At 39.4% G+C, this 19,570-nt stretch overlaps 3 protein-coding genes across 17 annotated transcripts in view; 1 reads left to right on the forward strand and 2 right to left on the reverse strand.

Moving 5' to 3' along the window:
* Positions 1-3,053: 3,053 nt before the first annotated feature.
* rmnd1 (required for meiotic nuclear division 1 homolog) lies at positions 3,054-8,210 on the reverse strand. 2 transcript variants are annotated; one of them, XM_050061680.1, is made up of 12 exons: positions 8,033-8,210; positions 7,123-7,630; positions 6,918-7,023; positions 6,736-6,811; positions 6,312-6,351; positions 6,100-6,200; positions 5,892-5,998; positions 5,728-5,792; positions 5,517-5,593; positions 5,081-5,201; positions 4,873-4,989; positions 3,054-3,635 (listed from the first exon to the last, which is right to left on the reverse strand). In XM_050061680.1, exons 2-12 carry the CDS (start codon positions 7,567-7,569, stop codon positions 3,603-3,605), a joined length of 1,290 nt encoding a protein of 429 aa, XP_049917637.1. In that variant the 5' UTR covers positions 7,570-7,630; positions 8,033-8,210; the 3' UTR covers positions 3,054-3,602. The 2 variants fall into 2 exon arrangements, with proteins under 2 accessions (XP_049917637.1, XP_049917636.1); XM_050061679.1 differs by having other exon boundaries at positions 7,123-7,600; positions 8,033-8,209.
* Positions 8,211-9,574: 1,364 nt separating this feature from the next.
* On the forward strand, positions 9,575-17,653 carry ccdc170 (coiled-coil domain containing 170). 2 transcript variants are annotated; one of them, XM_050061170.1, is made up of 8 exons: positions 9,575-9,654; positions 9,841-10,023; positions 10,431-10,733; positions 11,718-11,918; positions 12,033-12,206; positions 12,426-12,668; positions 12,929-13,132; positions 16,753-17,653. In XM_050061170.1, the coding sequence occupies exons 1-8, from the start codon at positions 9,628-9,630 to the stop codon at positions 17,014-17,016; spliced, it is 1,599 nt and encodes a 532-aa protein (XP_049917127.1). In that variant the 5' UTR covers positions 9,575-9,627; the 3' UTR covers positions 17,017-17,653. The 2 variants fall into 2 exon arrangements, with proteins under 2 accessions (XP_049917127.1, XP_049917128.1); XM_050061171.1 differs by having other exon boundaries at positions 9,589-9,654; positions 9,850-10,023.
* syne1b (spectrin repeat containing, nuclear envelope 1b) overlaps positions 17,234-19,570 on the reverse strand; it is a 100,782-nt gene continuing 98,445 nt past the window's right edge. For 11 of the 13 annotated variants that reach the window (XM_050061159.1, XM_050061164.1, XM_050061162.1 and 8 more), the window contains one exon: positions 17,234-18,344. In XM_050061159.1, the coding sequence (XP_049917116.1) occupies positions 18,104-18,344 (241 nt within the window). In that variant the 3' untranslated portion in view covers positions 17,234-18,103. The remainder of the gene's footprint in view (positions 18,345-19,570) is intronic. The other 2 variants (XM_050061168.1, XM_050061167.1) reach the window with 1 other exon arrangement.

A 19,570-nucleotide genomic window follows, 5' to 3' on the forward strand; every position in this document is an offset into this window, starting at 1 on the left:
ACTGAAACAGTAGAACTAGTAGAACATATCAAATCAACAGAGAGAGTAACCTCCAGGGTTCATGTAACAGAAACAATACAATCACTGCAGCAAACAGAGCAACGAGAGGTGTTTCTGAGTCAGCAAGTACTCTCTGAAGTTGGTGATGTAGAGACAAGAGCAGAAGTGCCCATAACACAAAGAGAGGAGGAAAATGACCAGGATGTGTGGATGGATGCCGAGGAAGACATTTACACTCAAGAGGAAACAGAGGTGTCCCTTCATAGGGTGGAGGAATCTCCTGAACTTCGGACGGAAAGAGAGCAAGAGCGACTTGACTACGAGTTTGAAATGGCTCCTAGTTCCAAGACTGAGGAAAAAGAAAGTCAACAGGAAATGTACAAAACAGCAGAAACATGTGAAATTGATAGTGAAGGTGAAGATTTTGCTGTTGCACTCGAGCATCCTGAAGCTGAAACTGCAAGCATCACTACAATGGAGTAGGATTAAGCTCACTCAACTTCAGTGTCGGTAACCGGTGAGCCTCTCCCTTTACTCTTGTTTTAGTGTCCTTTTTGTGAGATTTGGACCACTGAAGCTGGGGTAGGCAGTTTTATTTAAGCTACATTGGGACAATGTCCCATAGTAACCTTTAGGCATATTCTAATTTAGGTGGTCTTCTTTACATAGACTTCTGCACCTTCTCTTGGCTCTGTTTTCAGGCTTCAGAAAATCTAGGCCGTGACAGGAGACTTTGGCCAATCAAAGATCATTTCAGAAAGAGGGCGGAGAATCCTACAAAGAAAGTTGCTTTTCAGGCATTGGCAACAACGGCCTATTTTGCAAAGAAGCCCAAAAAAGGAAGATAATCTAAATAAGAGTCTGACAATAAATGCAATAAAACACGTGTCAATATTGGCAAACGATTCAGAGATGGAGAGAACATGCTGCTACTGGTTTAGCTTTCTGCTAACAGTAGCCAAAGGCTCACAGCTGCAGCTAATTCAAATTAATGTCTGTGTAGCTAATGAGAGCTAGAGCCTCGAATCAGAGTGTGTTTCCCGCCTCACTCCTCCCCACTACAGACCACCTCCCCTGGAGGACAGCTGGCAGCAAGTCTGGAGTTGTCTCATTTGTGGCTTGATAAACACAGAGAGAGCTCTACAGTGAAATAAGATTAAATAAATCAAAGTATGGGTTACTGTATGAAGCGTGCGCATGTGCCCATCATCTGGTGGAAGGGTCTTAGGACAGAGAGAGTAGAACTGCAGAGGAGGGTGTATTTTCAAATTCTGCCTTATTTCCCCCCTTTCCAGAAAACTGCATACCCCAGCTTTAATAAAATTATTATTTTTTCCACTAAAATAATGAAACCCATTCATTGGAATATCCAAATGAATTAATATCATGCTTCACTTTTCATTCTTTCAAGGCTGAACAATCCAAAAGGAAGCCATCGAAGTTTGTAAGAAGTTTTCAAAAAGCCATTAAAGAGTAGCACTGACAGTGCCAGAAGAACACTACAGGACACAGCATTTTGCTGCTTTCATTTGACATTATGTTCAACCACAAATGTACCAATAATTGCTGGTTAATTGATTTGTGAGATTATTTTATTATCATCAAGTGTGTGATAAATGAGAGATGTGGCAACAGAAATGCTAATCGACTCAGGGGGTACGCAGTGTGATTCAAGAGGTTTGAAAGTAAACTATTATACATCCATTATGCAATGGCATCTTTCCATAACTCTAATGTGTTGTTTGCTTTAGTGCAGTTTATTATTTCTCGTCATGTCAGGTCATTTTAATCATAAATGAAATGTTTTTGCAAAGATCTATCTTGATGTGTTTTTGAAATGAATGTATATGTCTTAAACAGTAGTTCTCAACCTTTTTCATGTCAAGAACCTTTTATTCACATTAGGTCATGAACACCCCCCATCCCCAATCCCCATGTGATAAGATTTTGCTTCAGGGACTTCCATCTGGAAAAAAATTAGTTGTTAGATGTGATTAGGACCAGAATTATCTACTTGTCAAATACAGTTGAGGAGATAACTGCAGAGGAAGTGAAAACTATGATCAGAATAGTCACTCTGACTCTTACTTACATTGGGATCACTTGTATAGTGATATAAAAAGTGAAAATCGACTATTCCCCATTTTTCTGGGGACCCCTGGGAGGCCCCAGAGGCCTGGTTGAGAACCACTGGTCTAAAAGAATAAGACTACTAAGAATAAGTTTGTGCTTCAAATTAATCTGTGTATTATTCAATAATGTTTGTGACCCAGGCAGAGGACAGACATTCATTTCTCTTGACACAAAAGGATACTTCTGCTATATTAGTATATGCAGATATTTCACAGCCTTCGCTATTTATCATCTGTGTTCATAAAGTTCTTTGTTATTCAGTTTTGTTTTATCAAATACGTGTTCCTATGGGATCTATGCAGGTAAAAACAGTAGGTAGACTTGAGTGTTAGTATTGCTGTATATTATCTTGTACATAATTTAAATGCTTATACGGGCAGAAATGTGCTTATTTTGAATCTGCCAAAATTTCTACTGTGACAGGTTTTAAGCTGAGAGCATGATGCGAGCATGGCACATCACATTTTATTTTAAAGTAAGAATTTACACAGTATATTTGATTTGAAGTTAATCTTCACATACATATTCATTATTAATATAATTGTAATCAGCACAGCCTTAAACAATGGCAGCTTTATTTGTCCTGTTTTATTTCCCAGCTGTTTGTGGATGATGACAGGCTGTTGTCAACTGTTTGTCCTATTTTTTTCCAACATATACTGACTTTTATGGAAAATTCTTGCTGATCTGTGATGTTAACTAATAACAAAATGCTTATGCTTGTTTATAAATTTACATATATATTTACCATTGTTGTATTAATAAAATATTTTATTTGAATAAATCCATACCTGGAGATTTCTGGAAAGTTTCTCTTGTATATTGCAAATTCTGGCGATCACAGGTCAGCTTTACTGTGCTAATAATGACTCAATAAGTTGATATGATACATGCAAACACTGAAACATAACTGGCAAACATTTAAAACAAATACTTTATTGCATATTTTGTAACACAGCACTCACAGATGGTTTTCTTGAACTTGATGGATTTAAATATTTCATTGTATCTTGGTTTTTTTTTCTACTGCTGTTCATTCAGTCACATGAATAATGTCACATGTCGAGGTGAGAGTCTCTGCCCTCCTTTAAAAACCAGTATCCTTCATAATGAAAAAGATACATAGATGTTTGCACATAATGTAAAAATGAATTGAGGATTATTAACCACATGAATTCAACAGACACTAAACAATAGCTGATCCCAAAATTCCCACTTTGTTTTCATTGATGATTTCAGCAAAACAGTAAAGAAATAGTAACAACAAAAAAAAAAATTTGATTGAGTAGTTGAAATGTTTATACTGTGCAACATGAACAGTAAGACATTCAAAGGTCCGCTTCATGATTTCAGTTTCTTCCTGAAAACACTGTCACATATCACTGACAAAATACCTTTGTATAGTGCAGCATTCTTCAGTTGCAGCTCCGAGTTTTCTTTATAGATGTGTGCATTGATGGAGCAGCAGTTTAGAAGATCATTTTTGAAAGTTCAAACATAACCTACAAGAAAAACAAGCAACAGATGTAACATTATTTAACTTACAGTAAGAAAGCTGTATACATTCTTAACTAGACAGAAAACAAATGAACTTAAAACTAAAATTCATCAAAATGTTGTTGAATTATATTCTCATATTATTAATTAATTAACTCAAGTAGACTAGCAAATGTCCAAAAGTGTCAGATGGTGTAGATGGCAGGCTTGATGTAATTAATACAGTTTTAAAATGGAAAAGCACTTTTGCACAAAGTCATATTCTTACACATCAGAGCATCATCTTACCAATCCATTCTCGTTCTCAGGTTGTCAAATACTGAGGCTTTGTCACACCCCTGTGTGTCTCATGGTGAGGCATGGGGCACCTTTTGGTGTAGCCTATCTATAACCCAGTTTCCACCAAACACTTTTAGTATGGTACCTATGAAACCAAAAGGGCGGAGTTGTAGTCACTCACAGCTCCATCCAGCACTCACTGTATGTCCCTTTTACCGGTGACACAGAGGGAAGTCTGCACCTTGTTTATCGTCCACAGAATGAGGCTGCACGCCGACATTTTCAGAACAAAATAAAACAGGCTGCAGTGAGAGTCTCTCTTGATGAGACATTTATAATAGCAGGTTTGTGCATTTAGTCCTTCTCAGGCAAGCTCCGGTTTAGTGTTGCTGGAAGCCACAGAAACGATGCTCCACAATGATTTTTTTTTTTTTTTTAGAGTGAGGATTAGGATACATGCTGTCCCTGTCAAAATTAATATATATATAAACGCTTGAAGATCCACTCATTACTAAAAGTGTGGCATATAAAAACTGAAGTGATGGTCAAAGTTGTCACAGTGAAATTTAAGATGTGCTGATGGATTCACGTCGTCAACTCATGCATTGAGCAACATTACAAGTTAATGATCCACCTTAAAAGTCGTCAGCAGTCAGCCCAGTGAGGGGGGACCAAAAATTACATTAACAAAACACTGACCAATGACTCATTTATTTCATATGGCACATGGGACAGTTTTGTTTGACCCATCTACCTACCCTCCCTCCTGCCCCAAGTGGACTTTCTCGCTTTTTATACTATGTCAGTTGCTCTCAACATCAAGTATTGCCACGGATTGCTTTACAATGGAGTTAGCTGAAAGCCTGGTGCGTGCCATAAAGCCTTTGACGTCTATATCAAAGGACACAGAGGGGCGTGACAAAGCGGCCATATTCGACACCCTCTGAATAAGAACAAGCTTACCTCAATAGTAATGAGGATGACTATCATCCACTCCAACCTCAAGCTGTGCTTCTCACTCAGGTGGCTCCTCATCAGATCTGTTAACTGTGTGCAGTGTTCCAGCTTCTCGTTCACAACCTAAAAACATACAGTTTCCTATCTTAGATAAAAGCATACACAAGTTGTACAACTATGGTACCACAATATTTTTTGGAGCAGCTTTATTTACATTGACTCTGCGGTTGATGCTGAGGAACTGGCACGTCTTATCGTAGAGTTTTTCCAGGTTTTCTCGGTCCCAGTAGAAATCAGGTGTCATGAGCAGGTCAGACCTCAGGTTTATACAGTGTCTGTCAGATGAGGAAGTAAATACAAAGGTTTTAAACAGTCTATTGTCATGGAAAATACAACAACAGACCTGCAATAGTTCTTGAAATTGCAAATACCTGACTGAATTACTTAAGGGTTAAGTTGTTAGCAAATTGAGTGAAGAAACTGATATAACAATGAGTGGCAATTACAACTATCCAAATCCAAAATACATGGATGTCAACCTGGCAAACACAAACTGACAAAGACACAAAAAATCATGCCAAACCAAGAAAACAAAAAAAAGTTTGCAGTTCCCTCTGGATGAACTGCTATTTAAAGCAAACTGAATTTACCTTAACGTGAAAAGCTCGCCTATCTTCTTCATAACCTCTGCAGATGACAATTTAACTCTTCTGCCAGACTTCAGCGTCTGAGGAGAAAAGCAGATTAGGAAATTAGCATTAAGGGGAGCACTACTACCTTTCACACACACAAACAAACAACCATTACAGGTAATCTATTATTCATAATTTCTTTCTGCCTGCTCTTAAGTGATCACTGTACCTCTGGAATTGTTTGAATTGACTCTACAAAGTTGTCTAAAGACACCTCCCATATCGCCAGCTTCACTGGAAAAGAAAACATGAGGTTACACTCAGAGAGGCTGAGTGCAGCGCTACCACAGAACAACAGTCTTTATTATTTATAGCTGAAGCGCAGGTCCTCACCTGACAAACATAGTGCATTTGAAAATGCAAATTTCTCCAGAACAGCTTCCTGTGGATCCATGTTGTCACACAGAATAAAGTTGCCACGCTCAAGCTTTGTGTTTCCCCTGAAAAAAAATAAGATTTAACTTTTACAAACTTCTACAGTAAGTCTTAAAGGACAAATAAACAAAAACAAGTGTGAGTGGGTGAGTGAAGGTCAGCATACTCTCCAACAGTGTAGTTAATCTCCTCATTTTCCCAGTGGACTAATGCTACCTCATAGGGTTGGATCTCATGATGTTCCAATATTCTCAACGCCCTTTTCATCTGTACAGACAGGATAAAAAAAATACATCGTCAAAGTTGGCTACAACACAAAAGTAAACAAGAGTTACAACTTATGAAATGTTGAACTTAAAAAATATATCGTTTGTTTACCGTTTTCTCTTCAACATTCCAGAAAACGACTGAGCCTTCCCTGAAATTTCAGATTGGAAAAGTCAGTCTATAATTTGACAAAAAATAAATAAAAGTTACACCGCAACTACAGCTGGGTATCTTTTTAAATATTTTCAACACCAATATCATACTCTGGAGGTAGTTTGAATTTCAAAACTTTTCAAATGTAATCATTTTCTATAGCCCATTTCTTTATCTAACAACAGATGGCAAACTATCAATGCAATTAAATAAGATTTAAGTAATTTCTGAAACTGGATTCTACGGACAAATTTCTGTCAGTACACAAGTAGTACTGAGGTTCGATACCAAGCACCATTTAAATCGCTACACATTCAGTAATCATTTTAAATAATTTACCATAGGATAATTTATATTCAAGACAAACCCTAAAAAGCACTACCTGAAGAAGAACATTAGAGCATCATCATCCGGTTTTGCAGCCATGTCTGTGCTTATCACCAGCACATTTGCGGCATCTGAAATTAAAACATGCTTTTCATGAAATGTAATAGTTGTTTCAAGCTTCATGTATCACTTTAATTCCCTAGAGAGTTGTCATCTATGAATAACTTTTGGTCATACCTCTTGGTAAATCTATCTCACTGAAGCCTTCGCTTATCAAGTCATGGCAAAGTGTTGGCAAATGATACTGATCAGCTGTTGCATAGGCAATACATTGCATCATATCCTACAGAAAAAACATAAGGTTGAATTAATCCCTTAAATAAAAACATGTCATGTATCATCACTTAGGTTCAGTCATTCATCAGACAACTGGCTGAATCACCTTGTCCTCCTTCTGGGAAGGCTGATTGGCTCTAGAAGGTTGTTTTGTTCTTGGTCCTTTGGGAACTCTTTTTCCAATTATGGCTGCTGGTTTCAAACTTGGGTTTAAAACAGACTTCACAAGGTCAGGTGAATAAAACCGCTTCTGTCCACTTCCACATGTAGTCAGCATCGCAGAGTCAGCTAGCAAAGTGCTGCTATGACTTTTAAATCCACCTGAAGCAGGCAGTACATGTCTTCTATGCATCCGTTGTTGGTGAAGAGAATTTAAAGAACAGGTCCTTGAATAGATCCATGGGGTACACCAGTTTGACTGAGTCTTGGGTTTGGATTCATACTTGTGTGGTTGGACAGACTGGGAGAGACAGGCAGAGGCACAGATGCAGACTGGTTTCCTCTCTACAGGCCGCTGAGCTCCCAGTCTGGACCACAACGTCCTGAGAAGCATCTTCCCAGCTAGAGACAGCAGTACAGGTGAGCTGCGACACAGGAAACAACAGGTAGTGTACCTTCAGGAGAGGCATCATGATGGGTTATGCTCCAATTTAACACTGTGATTATAACAGCCTGACTATAACTACGACTTACCTACCTCTGTAAACAAACCTAGATCTTGATAAACACTTAAATAGATACATAAGACATCTTACATCCAACGTTAATCCAAAAACAGGAGCCAAAACAGACAAGACTGACCTTGACTACATTAGCTACCTTTCACTATCTTCACCTACAGTCTGGTTACCATTAACCCATTTAAATAAACTGTGTGAATAATACACAAAATACGAATACGGTCCCATAACTTTAAGTACAAGTCAACAGAGGTTGTTAACGTGCCACAACCGTTACATATCAGTGTGTACTAAAACTGCTGTGTAGCCGTTAGCCGTTGGTTAAAGTTAGCTTACCGGTAAATGACAAAGTAGCGAGTCAACACGAGCCGTTATTAAAATGATTCAACGCGCCGGAAAACGACAGTTATGTTAAAAAATAACTGTGTGCTCAGCATAGGTGTACTGAAACTTGTATGACAGAACTGGGAGGCGTGTATGTGCTTTGCTAATAAAGTTTTTGGTGTTTTTTTGCCACTCATTTCCTGTTTGAGGTGACGTAATGACGTAGGAAACATTAGGAATAGTGCCCCGAACGATGACTGACAGGCTCAGACTCCTTCGCACGGCCAGTAATTCTGTGCCTCCCGCACACACTAACTATTACACCTTAAAAAATAAGTTATAAATAAAGATATTTGTCATTTTTATGGGACGAAGTCTTCTCCAGCTGTATGCCCCTAAAATCAAATGGTCATATTTGTTTTATGAGTTACGCCACACGTCATTAACTGCTGATCTACGTTGTATGTTGTTCCCCATGACTGTCTTTCTTTCTCCTTGTTTCCTGTAATCTCCCTTCTGTTGGCTGTCCCATAAAGGCATTAAATGTCCCCCAAAAAATGCATATGTACATTACAAAAAAACCTCCCCCACATAGCTACCCAAATGAGGATTTTCCTTTATCACAAGTACAGATAATGATATGATTTACTCGTATGATTCTCGTACTCGTAACAAGTACTTCATCTGTACCAGATACTCGTTTCATCCGAGTATTGGATTTGACCTGTCTTATCACGAGGCCAGTGGCTTCCAGACTGCAGGAGGGATCACCTACTACACTTCTGTTCCACAAAATGGTTGTTTTTTTCCCCTGACATTTCTCCAATCTATTGAATTTCGTGTGGTTCATATACATTACACTCAATATTCACTGTGAATAAGCACTCCCATGTCCACATTGTGGCAGTAATAACCTGTTATAAGGCGTAACAAGTAGACATTGCCTCATTTTAGGGGTTCAGGGGCTGAAAAGTCCACTATTTGGTATACCTGTCATTTCTAAGTGTTTCCTTAATTCTCAAGTAAGCCTTATGAGCTTATATGACTGTATAATTTATGGTTTACTAACTTTACTCTGCAATGCAATGCAAACATAATGAACTGACCAAGTGGCAACAACCATTGTGTCTTGCTATAGATGACTAACAGTGGCATGCAATACCCTACAGTCTACATGTAATCCCTCAATGGTGAACGGTGACTAGTGAAGGAGTAAACAGTTTCAGACAATGCCATTGGAAGAGCTCAAGTTGGTGCCAGAGGAGGATTACCTTGAAGTCTGAACTCAGGGCAAAAACTCATCAGGTCTCAGTTAACCTTCACATGCACCTTCATCAGCTTTTTAGTTTATTATGTTGTGTCTGCTATGGTATTTCATGCATTTATTTGACCTGTTAAGCACGCTTACAAGCTATAAGTTATATTTGATTTGCATCCAATGTCCTTTTTTTTTGTTACTGATAAAGTCTCCAGATGTCAGACGTTTTCAGTTACAGCACCCCCTCTGGTGGAGTGTGGTATAGCCTCTGTTTGGTGTTGCTTGGAGACTTCTTAAAACAGAGACAAGTCTCTACTGTATACTCACTCCCCCTGCACAACTTTGAACTATGGAAGTTATGGAAAACTCTGATGAGGTATGATAACACAACAGAAATGTATTTTACCTTTCTTTATAGTACACATTTGTGATTGGTCATGAAATAATTTGCACATAATATTGGCAGCTTCTTAACCAGGTTTTAATTTATAATTGTAAAAAATGTCCTTCTGTTGAGTTTGTTAGTCTTCTCTTCTTTTTGAATTGTTATTATTATTATTAGGTGGACCAGTCTAATGAGAGGGAGAGGCTGAAGATGAGAATTGCTGTCTTGGAGGAGAGTGTGAAGTCCTGTGAGGTGGAGTGTAAGGCCAGCAGAGAGACGGTGCTGAGGCTGGTGGCAGAGCTGGACCGAGAACGGAAAAAGGCTGTCAGCAGTGCAGCAGCACTCGATTCACTCAAAGAGGTACTAACACGGCCTTTAAACCAGGAGGATTCAACTTGCTTAGCTCAGGGGCCACTTTTGCAAAATACCAGGAGGCAAAGGGCCAATTAATAAACAACCATTAATAAATTATATATGAATAATTTGCCTGGACCTCTGTCCCCTAATACTTTTATTTTGGAAAACATGTTTTATTTTGATGCTTTATTATGGACTTTGACAACTTATTTACATTCAATATACAGAAAAAAATCCCAGTGTGAATTAATTTAAATTTTAGTGTGAATGTAAAAATGGCCAGAGGGCCATATGGCATGGTTTTGCACTGCAACCAATAAAAACCACATTAAATTTCCTCCTGGACATGGTCTTATATTAAACACACCATCGTCTGGTGTAACTCTTTGTTGTGTTTCTACCTCTCTCAGGAGTTAGACGGCCTGGTGGTGGGAAGGAGGAGCATTGATCTGGAGAGGGGAACCCTGATGGAGAGGCTTGAGGCCAGCAAGAGAGTCATAGAGGCAGCAAGGCGAGAGTCAATTTGTTTGGAGAAACAGGTGGAGGAGCTTGAAAGAAAGCTACAGTCAAGCCAAGGAGAGACGCAGGCAGCTGAGGAGAAGCTGCAGACGTTCCTGAAAAAGGCGGCAGGCCTGCTGCAGGGGAAGTCTCAGAGTGTCATCCTGCCCACAGAGAAAGATGTCTTACACAATCTGGACAACCTCTGCAATAAGGTGAGGAGTCAGAGGGTAGGGGGGAATTCTGGCACAAGGTTAAAGGAAATACATTTTAAAACATAAGCAACTTTATTGTGAGACCTACCTGTGGCCATCATCAGGTTCACAAGCCGATGAAATCCCCAGTTCTTCTTTATATTACTACAAGTATTTACCTGTAAGGCCATGAACTGAAAATGTCATAGCCTAATGTGTGGCCTTTTCAACACTTACTTCTTTAAAACAGTAGCATTAGTGACTATTATTATTATTTGTGATGGATTAAGATGTAAGCATCATTTTAATATTGACAGGGTTCCCACATCTTTTTAAACATCATATTCAAGCACTTTTCACAGACTTTCCAGGCCAATTCCCTCGAAATCAAGGGCTTAACATGGCGTAGTTCGACACACAGATCGAGGTTGATTACTGTTTTCACACAGAGAATTTTTATAATGAGAACTGAGAGGCTGTCTAGGAGCTCACAAACAACAATTATAAAGAGCCTATTTACTATTGTTAAGTTTAAAAAAAATCAAAAGAACTTCAGTTTCTATTTTTGCCCAAAATATATACAATCAAGCACTTTAAATGACCAATGTCTATTTATATCTAGTTTCAAAAAATGTAACCGCCATGATTTTTACCCCCAAATTCACACACTTCCAGAGACCCATGGGGACCCGAGCCAGCTGTGAAAGAGCTTATTTTACTCATTTTTTTTACTTTATAACATGTATTTTATGTTTATTACATGTTTAAATATTCATCTGCAAAATTGTGATGACAGTTGTCAGATATCATGAAATTCAAATACTCAAGTAAAGTACAAGTACCTAAATTTGTACGTGGTAAAATACTTGAGTAAATGTATTTAGTTATTTTCCAACACTGGTCTCCACTTTTACGTTACGCTTGGGTCTCAGGTTACAATGTCTGAAATTAACATTCCTGCTCTGAGATAAATACCAGCATCCTTACTACATGTTTCGGAGGCAGTCATGGTCAGAGATGGAGTCGAGGCTGTGTCATGTCTCTGAGGAGCTGAGCGAGCAGACGGAGCTCCAGCACGGTGCACTGCAAAGGGCTCAGCTTGCAGAGCAGCAAGTCCAGGACCTAAGGGAGAGACTGCAAGGTCTGGAGACTGAGCTGCTGACAGCAGACGTGCATCGTGACGGGCTGAGACAAAGCAAACAGCATGTGAGTAAAGTCATAGTAGCAGGGGAAAATAAGTTACAGTTGCAGCTAAATATGTAGTAAAAGGATTTAAATCAGAGAAGCTTACGGTGACATATATCCATGTTTTGTTAACAGTATGAAGAGTTCCTGGAACAGCTGTCAGAGTCAATGAAGGTTGACAGTATTGCTGTGGATCTGGGCTTTGACATGAGACGTAAACTTATCATGTCACGTGCACAGCAGCTTGTTAAACAAGAGACAGCTGCTTTGGTGGAGAGCAAAAGCCTGACCTACAGCCTACAGCGAAAAGTAGGCTACACAAATACCTCACGCTGGTATTACTGGTATATAGAATGAAATTACTGTCAGTTTTTATTAGTTTTACATACGACAAAATGGCTTTAAACAACCAATTACAAGCTTCTACAAGTGTGCAGAGTATTATTTGATTATAAAAATGACCCCTTTTCAGTTGTTGTGGCATGACCAGTGATGAACATGTAACAAAAATATTATTTTTCCCAACAGTTTAAGTCACAGAAAGACCAGCTAGAGAGCAAAGGACTCCACATCCAGCTCCTGAGGAAGAAGGTGTCCGAGCTGGAGGAGGAGAAAAGGAGCCGATCAGCGCTGGCTGTGGAACGAGATGATGCTCATCTGGAGGCCAGGAGGCTGCAGAAGAAACTTGAGCGTCTCCAAGGCGAGCTGAGGGCTGCCAGGCTGTCCAACACTGAGCTCAAGGCCCAGCTGTCCCATACCAATGAGCTCAAGGTAGAGGGGAGACGGGTTCAGGCCCCAAAAATTAAATCCAGAGGCCTTTTCGCCTCATAATTTATTATGTGTTTGTGTTTATATCTGTGTATGTGTGGGTGAAAGGAGTAATGCTTTGTAACTGTGCACTAATTATGTAAAGCAGGTTGGTACTGAAAACAACCGTTTATATATTTTAAGTATCAGAGTATTCAAGAGTGCCTTGATAAAGCCATTGAATAACAGTTGCCTTACTGAACACCTCTGTCTGACGTGCCAAGTTGAAAGTCATGGAACAGAGTCAGACCATGCAGGAGCAGGAAAAGAAGCTGAATAAGCTGGCGGAGGGGAAGACCAAGGTGGAGAAGAAGCTGAACACAGTGAGCTCAGACCTGCAGAGCCAAGAGAAGAAGACCAGAGAGGACCAGCAGCAACTCAACACCCTCAGACAGAGCCTGGCTCAGCTGTCTGACAGGGAGAGAGAGGTGAGGGAAGGATGAGTACGAGAGGTTTTGTGTTTTTCTCGCATGTCTGTACGGTGAATGAAGAATCCAAAAACAGAGAAAATTCTTGATGAACTTAAGATCTAGGTGACCACTTGTAACAAGCAAAACTATATCAAATCATCTGTTTGAAAACTCCCTTACAACTTGGGCAGCATAATCCAAGTCTCATTTATCCAGTCGTATGCTCAGCACTTCCCAAAGAGACAGCCCTTTGCAACTGGGAACTGAGCAAAAAAAATTAACTTTTCTATGCTCTCTTTAAAGTCACTGAACATGGGAGCTACTGGTCTACCACTGCCTCGATCAGTTAGTCTGTGTGACTTTGGTGTTTTAAAATGTTAATTCGGATTCACCAAAGTCATCAAGGTAGACCAGCAGCTCCCATGTTCAGCGAGGTAAAATTACTGTTTTTGTCAATGGAGTCTGGCTTTAGAGAGAGCATCGCTAAGTTTTAGTTGTAGTTCAGTTCCACGTTGGAAAGGGCTGTCTGTTTGGGAAGCATCGACTATACAGTTGGATAAATGAGAGTGAGGTGACGGGATAAGATGGCACGTCAGACGCCAAAACGGCTCAGTGGAGACAAGTCTTACTGTAACACTTTGGTAACATTTTCTTGGAAAATGCGGGGATGTCTAGATCTGAGAGCAATACCAGAAACTGCAAGAAGGAAAACAACGCACGAAACTTTGGCTCAGCTTGCAGCATGGTGACATACACCCTTAACACTGTCTTGTCCTCCGAGCAACAACCTGGAGACAATGAGGATAATCCAACAGACACCCCAAAATGGACCAGAAGCATCTCATCGCAGCTCAAGCAAATAAAAGAAGACTTTGGTATTGAAATGCACGGCATGGCTGAGTCAATTAACTGCATCAACAAAGACACCAGAGCTATGCTGAACAGATTAAGCGACGTGGAGACCCAAATTGGGAAGATGGAGGATAAATGAGCCTTGGATTATACTGCATGAGTTCTGTATAAATTTGTTAACACATGTTCTGATTGGGAATGTTGGTTTCTTTTAATTCTGCTTTCAGCAGGTCGATACCCATTAACCAGAAACTAACTTGTTAATTTTCAAGAAAAGAGAGGCCTCTCCTTTTAGTCAGGTGCTCCACTGACTCAGTGAGTTTTAGCACTTTTCAAAGTGCTTTCCATTTAGAGGTGGTGAAATTTTAATGTCTTGTGATGTAAATGTCTTTCTTTTAGTTTATTAGGGTCCGGGTAGCTAAGCTGCCAGGACACTTTTGTAATCCTAGTTCTTCTTCTTCTTCTTCTTCTTCTTCTTCTTCTTCCGAGGAAATCATACTTCCCATGGGTGAAAACTCACCAAACTTTGCACAAAGGTCCAGTCTCATGCCAGATATCCTCAGCTGTAAACTCAAGCCAATAGTCCTGATGGTGGCGCTACAGCAAGCGTCTAAAGTTCGAAACTTTGAAAATTCATAACAAATCAACCATACGTGCTACAACTTCACAACTTTCATCAAACTGTAGCCCCAATACTGAAGAAACTTTTATACACTTAAACCTATTAAAAATTATTAAGTTCATCACTCTGTTTTTTTTCAAAAACTGTAAAACTTCTTAAACCTATCTCCTCCCACAATTTTTGCTCAATTGAAACCAAACTTACTACAGAGCATCTTCAGACTGTCCTACGCAAACTGTTTCTCCGATTTTTGATTTATCAAAAAATTGAGCCTACAGTGCATCAAAATGTTTGACTGTAAACGGTACTGTAAACATATACATGCAAATTCTTGCTAAATAAATCTTCAATGTTCATGAAAAAAAATGACAAAATTCTAGAGTCATGGTAGATGATGTGTGGCAAATTTCAGAATTTTATCTCAAAAACTGAATTTTTGACTAATTTTGCTCTAATGTGAACAATTGGAGTCAATGTAAAAATGGCAATTTTAAACATCAGTTTTTCACTTATGGAGCAAATCAATCATTGTTACAAACAAATTAGATGCAATATGTGTATTTTCAGATTTTTGTCTTAGTAACTGAATTTTTTTACAGTGGTTTCAAATCTGCCTTTCCATGCACGGATGGCTGCTTTCCTACACACCCGTGAATGGCTTACTCAATTTGTGAAGCCACTGTTGAGTTGCTACTAGCCAATTAGCTCAGAGCGGTAGATGACCATCTTAGGTTCCAGAGGTTGCAGATTCAAGCCTCAACTGATGCAGAATCCACATTGTAATGTAAACATCTTCTTGTGCTCTAGCTCATTGCTTAAAATTGCCTGAGCGTGACTGATCACTGTGCAGCATCTTCAAGTCTTTTTTCTGCTAGAAAATCTGCCTTCTCATGCTTGAAAATAAACCAAACTTTGCACAAAGATCCAGTGTCAATGCTTCAGTGTGAAACCATCTGAGGCTTCTCACTTTGCACATAGCTCAACTAGTTAAACATCAGTATTTCACTTATGAAGCAAATCAATCATTGTTAAAATAAATTCCATGCATGGACGGCTGCTAAACCTGCACGTCTGGCTTAGTCAATTTGTGAAGCTACACATGAATTGTCACTGACTAATTAGCTCAGTGAGATAGAAATTGATTCTTAGTCTCAGAGGTTGTGAGTTCAAGCCTCAGCTGATGCAAAAGGCAGATTGTGTTGCTAAATTCCTAAATGTCTTCTGCTTGTTGGTCAGAATTGCTTATAAATGCCCGGATCCGACCCATCGCTGCGCAGCAGCTATAATTCCCTGTTGGTTTTGCTAAGAGACAGGCGGCTAGCTGCATTATCATGTGGAATCACAGTGCCCACTCCCCACCCAACAGGCTCCACTGGTTATCTAGCTTGAGCTTTGGCTGCACTCCACTGTGCACAGCCCAGGTCAAGTGGGACCTAGCTAGCGGTGCCACTCGTGTGGCGTTTAGCACCGGTAACACCATACCACCACTTGGTAGCCGTTGCTGTGGAAACATGATATCCACTCTCCAGTCTCCTCCCATGTCGACCTGTTAAGTAAGCACCTTTATTTTGAGCCGCAAAACTCCTTTAGCATTGTTATCTATGTTAGCACTACTAGCTATGCTGACACCACTAACTATGCTAACAGTGATAGGCTAACATAGGAAACAATGCTACAGTGGATTTGTTAAAAATTGAGCTACTTACTCACCGGAGCAACATTGAGGGTGGGCATAATGTTTTCAGCAATGCTGTTGGGTCAGGACAGCGTTAGTAGCAGTAATCCTGAATGAGCTGTGCCGCTAGCTAACATTACCTCGCCAAACCTGAGTGGTGCGCAGTGCAGTAAACAGAAGAGCAGCAAAACTAACCTGTAGATTGACATGCATAACCAATCAAAAATATTTCTCAGTGGTTACCAATTAACAAGAAACCATTGACATCCCTAGAATTGGTATAATTTTGCTTATGTTAAAGGTGGACCCTCATAAATTCAATTCATCAAGAATTTTCTCTGTTTTTGGATACATTTTTTCACAAATTCAGCATAGCATGGGGTAGATAATTGATATACAAAAGGTCATCTGGGTGGTGAAGTGTTTCTTTAAATGACAGATTATGCCTTTAAAATCAAACTGATATATTCTTTGTCCTCTGTTGTTCAGTTGGTGGATTTCCGTATGGTTGTTTCCCAGATGTTGGGTCTGGATGCCACAGCCCCGGCTCTTTCAAATTATGACATCATCAAATTACTGGAGACCATTCTTCACGCTCATCATCACCATCACCACCTTCATCATCATGTTAACATGCCCTGGCACTGTCCTACTCACCAGAGGTCTCATCTTCCCCAAATCCAGGACCTTCGTGACAGCTCATCCTTCGATCTTTCTACCTCTAGGTCTGCAGCTCCCCTTCATGAAGCATAGATTTATACATCATACTTTTGCCAAACTGCACTTAGAATATAAATGTATTATTGTTGTCTAAAAGTATATGAAAACAGACCTTTTACAGAGTCAAATAATGTATCCATGTTTTCCTATTTGTGTTTTCAGGAGAAGCTCAGTATAAATATGATTCATTGCACAAATAAATGTAAATTCACATTTAAAAAATCAAATAAAAAGACAAATATCGACAGGATGAGGATTTGGCATTCATTGTTTTTGATGGTCGCATATACATACATTTCTCATATTACCTTTTACTATTATATACACGTTAAATAGTCCTGGACTGTTATACATTTGATACTGAACTGACGGTCATACAAAATATACAATAGTTCTATATGTCATACTTCTCAATCATAAAGTCATATTTTATATCTTGTTTAAAAAATAAAACAGCAAAATGTATAAAGACCATGGGTGACTGATGTCGAAGGTTAAACTCTTGAAATGTTTCTGGCTTTGATATTAAAAACACACGACTTGGCTTAAATGAATCTCACATGAATCGATGTAATTCAAGTTAAAAATGGACCGTTTCCCACAGACACAATGAGGGATGTCAGTAAATAAAAGCAAAGAACTGCATGCCAAAATACAGGTAAAAAAATAATTGCAATGTAAGATATATTAAATGTTTTTTTTTGTTTTGTTTTTTACAAATGAGTTACAAGCAAATTCACAGGCTATATTTCAGCATTTAACTTTGGTGCTATCCACTGACAGATCTCTCCAGAGAAATACAACATGTATATGACACTGAGTTGATCTTCAGTTCGTTCATCCAGCAACGTCCACTGTGGGCAAAAACAGTGTTTTCACTTTTGTTGCACCAAAGATGCTCCTTAATCGACACAGCATTACACAGAGTAACATAGTGAGATGCTAGTGCTACACATGAAGATATTAATTGTAGATGGCAGCTGTTTTTCTGCAGAACAAATGGATGACCAAGATCAGTTTTTGCTCCCGACATGATCGACCTCTCAAAGGACGTCAACGTGATTTCACTTCTAGTCATACTGATGCAGGAATACTGAGATGAAATGCTCTTACAGCCAGCCTACACAGGAGGTGGTCCGTTAGTGTAGCTGAGCATCGGGTAGAAGGAATGAGCAAAGTTGTTGGACTGAGCGCAGTAGTCCTCCTCGGTCATTGGCAGCAGGAAGGCAAAGACCACTAACAGGAGCAGGAAGAGCTGGAGAGGCAGCGCGACCCAGAGGACGCGCCACAGGAACGAGGACCTACGACCTGAAGGTGCCTCCGAATCAGAAGGGAAGGAAACGGATCCAGCGTCGTGAGACCTGCTCACACACACACAAGCATTCACAGCACAGCACAGACTGACATTTAGTGACCCACATCGATTGATAACTACATACAAACTCCTATCTGTCATCTGAATCCCTACTTCCAGACTTGTGTAAACACATTATGGCAACCTTAAATGTGTTTTTCCTGTCTGTGCACAAAAATAAACTCAGCAAAAATAACTGACTAATTAAATTAGTCTAATTCAATAAATAAGCTTCACTTTAACTGCTCTGTAATCTAATATCCTTCTCTCCATAGACTCCATTGTTAAGGTGTCGTCTACTGATTTTCAATCCAAATAAGAACTCAGTTCAGCGACAGAGGAACTGTGTGACAGTGCTCGACACAAGCACCATGCTGTGTTTGAAAGACATCGCCAACATGGTTCGAAGCAATGTTGGGACAATGTTTCACATTGTGATCTACATGCTGACTGAGACTGGGTGGATAAACACAGTTACAAAGACAGTCACAAAAGCATTCATACTGTACGGTCCTGCACCAAACAAATACATTTAATACGTGAGCTTGCATTCCTTCGAAAAGGATGTTAGGATAAAAGACAAAAGGCATGCTGCAAGTATCAGCTGGGTAATTAGATACTTATTTAAAAGGACTTTTTGAAGTTTTGTCCTGTTGAAAAATGCAAAGCATGCCGAGGCAAGAAGAGCATAGCAATTAGAAAAAGGTTCTTTGACAAGGTAGTTTGGCTAAGCTATATTTAAAGGGTAAGTTCGGTGTTTTTAAACATGGACCCTCTTTTAACATGTTTTTGTGTCTATGTAATAGGAACAACAATTTTTTTTAATTGGTCCAGTATTGAGCCAGAACAGGCTGCACTGTAACCACTAATGTAATCTACGCTCACTAACAGTGCTTGCTTTTGCCACTGGCAGGCTCAGATTGTTTTGTAAGTGTCTAACAACATTATGGAAAGGATCCCTACAGAGACGGACCTTTTGTGCAAGAGTAAGATGATGTTAGTTTAACCACAAACAGCCCCAAAATCACCAAAGCCACCAAACTCCATTTAAATAAACATCAATTTTAGCATCTGTAGTGGCAGCATATTTTCATATCTAACTAAGTGAATTAAGGGTTTATTTCAACCAAACCAGAGTTGGCAACTGCTGGAACAGTGGTAAGACGAGCCAAGACCGTTTTTGTGGGCTTTAATTCGTTTCAGTCACATTTAAAAGACATGCGTTTTAGAATG

Source organism: Epinephelus moara, chromosome 14 (assembly GCF_006386435.1).
Source record: "Epinephelus moara isolate mb chromosome 14, YSFRI_EMoa_1.0, whole genome shotgun sequence".
NCBI classification, from domain to species: Eukaryota; Metazoa; Chordata; class Actinopteri; order Perciformes; family Serranidae; genus Epinephelus; species Epinephelus moara.

Bases quoted from the DNA above. Each gene is read 5' to 3' on its own strand.
- rmnd1 (XM_050061680.1), bottom strand. From the start codon at position 7,569: ATGCTTCTCAGGACGTTGTGGTCCAGACTGGGAGCTCAGCGGCCTGTA. The intron at 6,201-6,311 runs GTAAACAAACGA...CTGTCTGTACAG, and splicing joins GGAATGTTGAAGAGAAAACG to ATGAAAAGGGCGTTGAGAAT. The intron at 5,202-5,516 runs GTAAATTCAGTT...CTCATCTGACAG, and splicing joins GGCGAGCTTTTCACGTTAAG to ACACTGTATAAACCTGAGGT.
- ccdc170 (XM_050061170.1), top strand. From the start codon at position 9,628: ATGGAAGTTATGGAAAACTCTGATGAG. The intron at 9,655-9,840 runs GTATGATAACAC...TATTATTATTAG, and splicing joins TTATGGAAAACTCTGATGAG to GTGGACCAGTCTAATGAGAG. The intron at 10,024-10,430 runs GTACTAACACGG...TACCTCTCTCAG, and splicing joins CACTCGATTCACTCAAAGAG to GAGTTAGACGGCCTGGTGGT.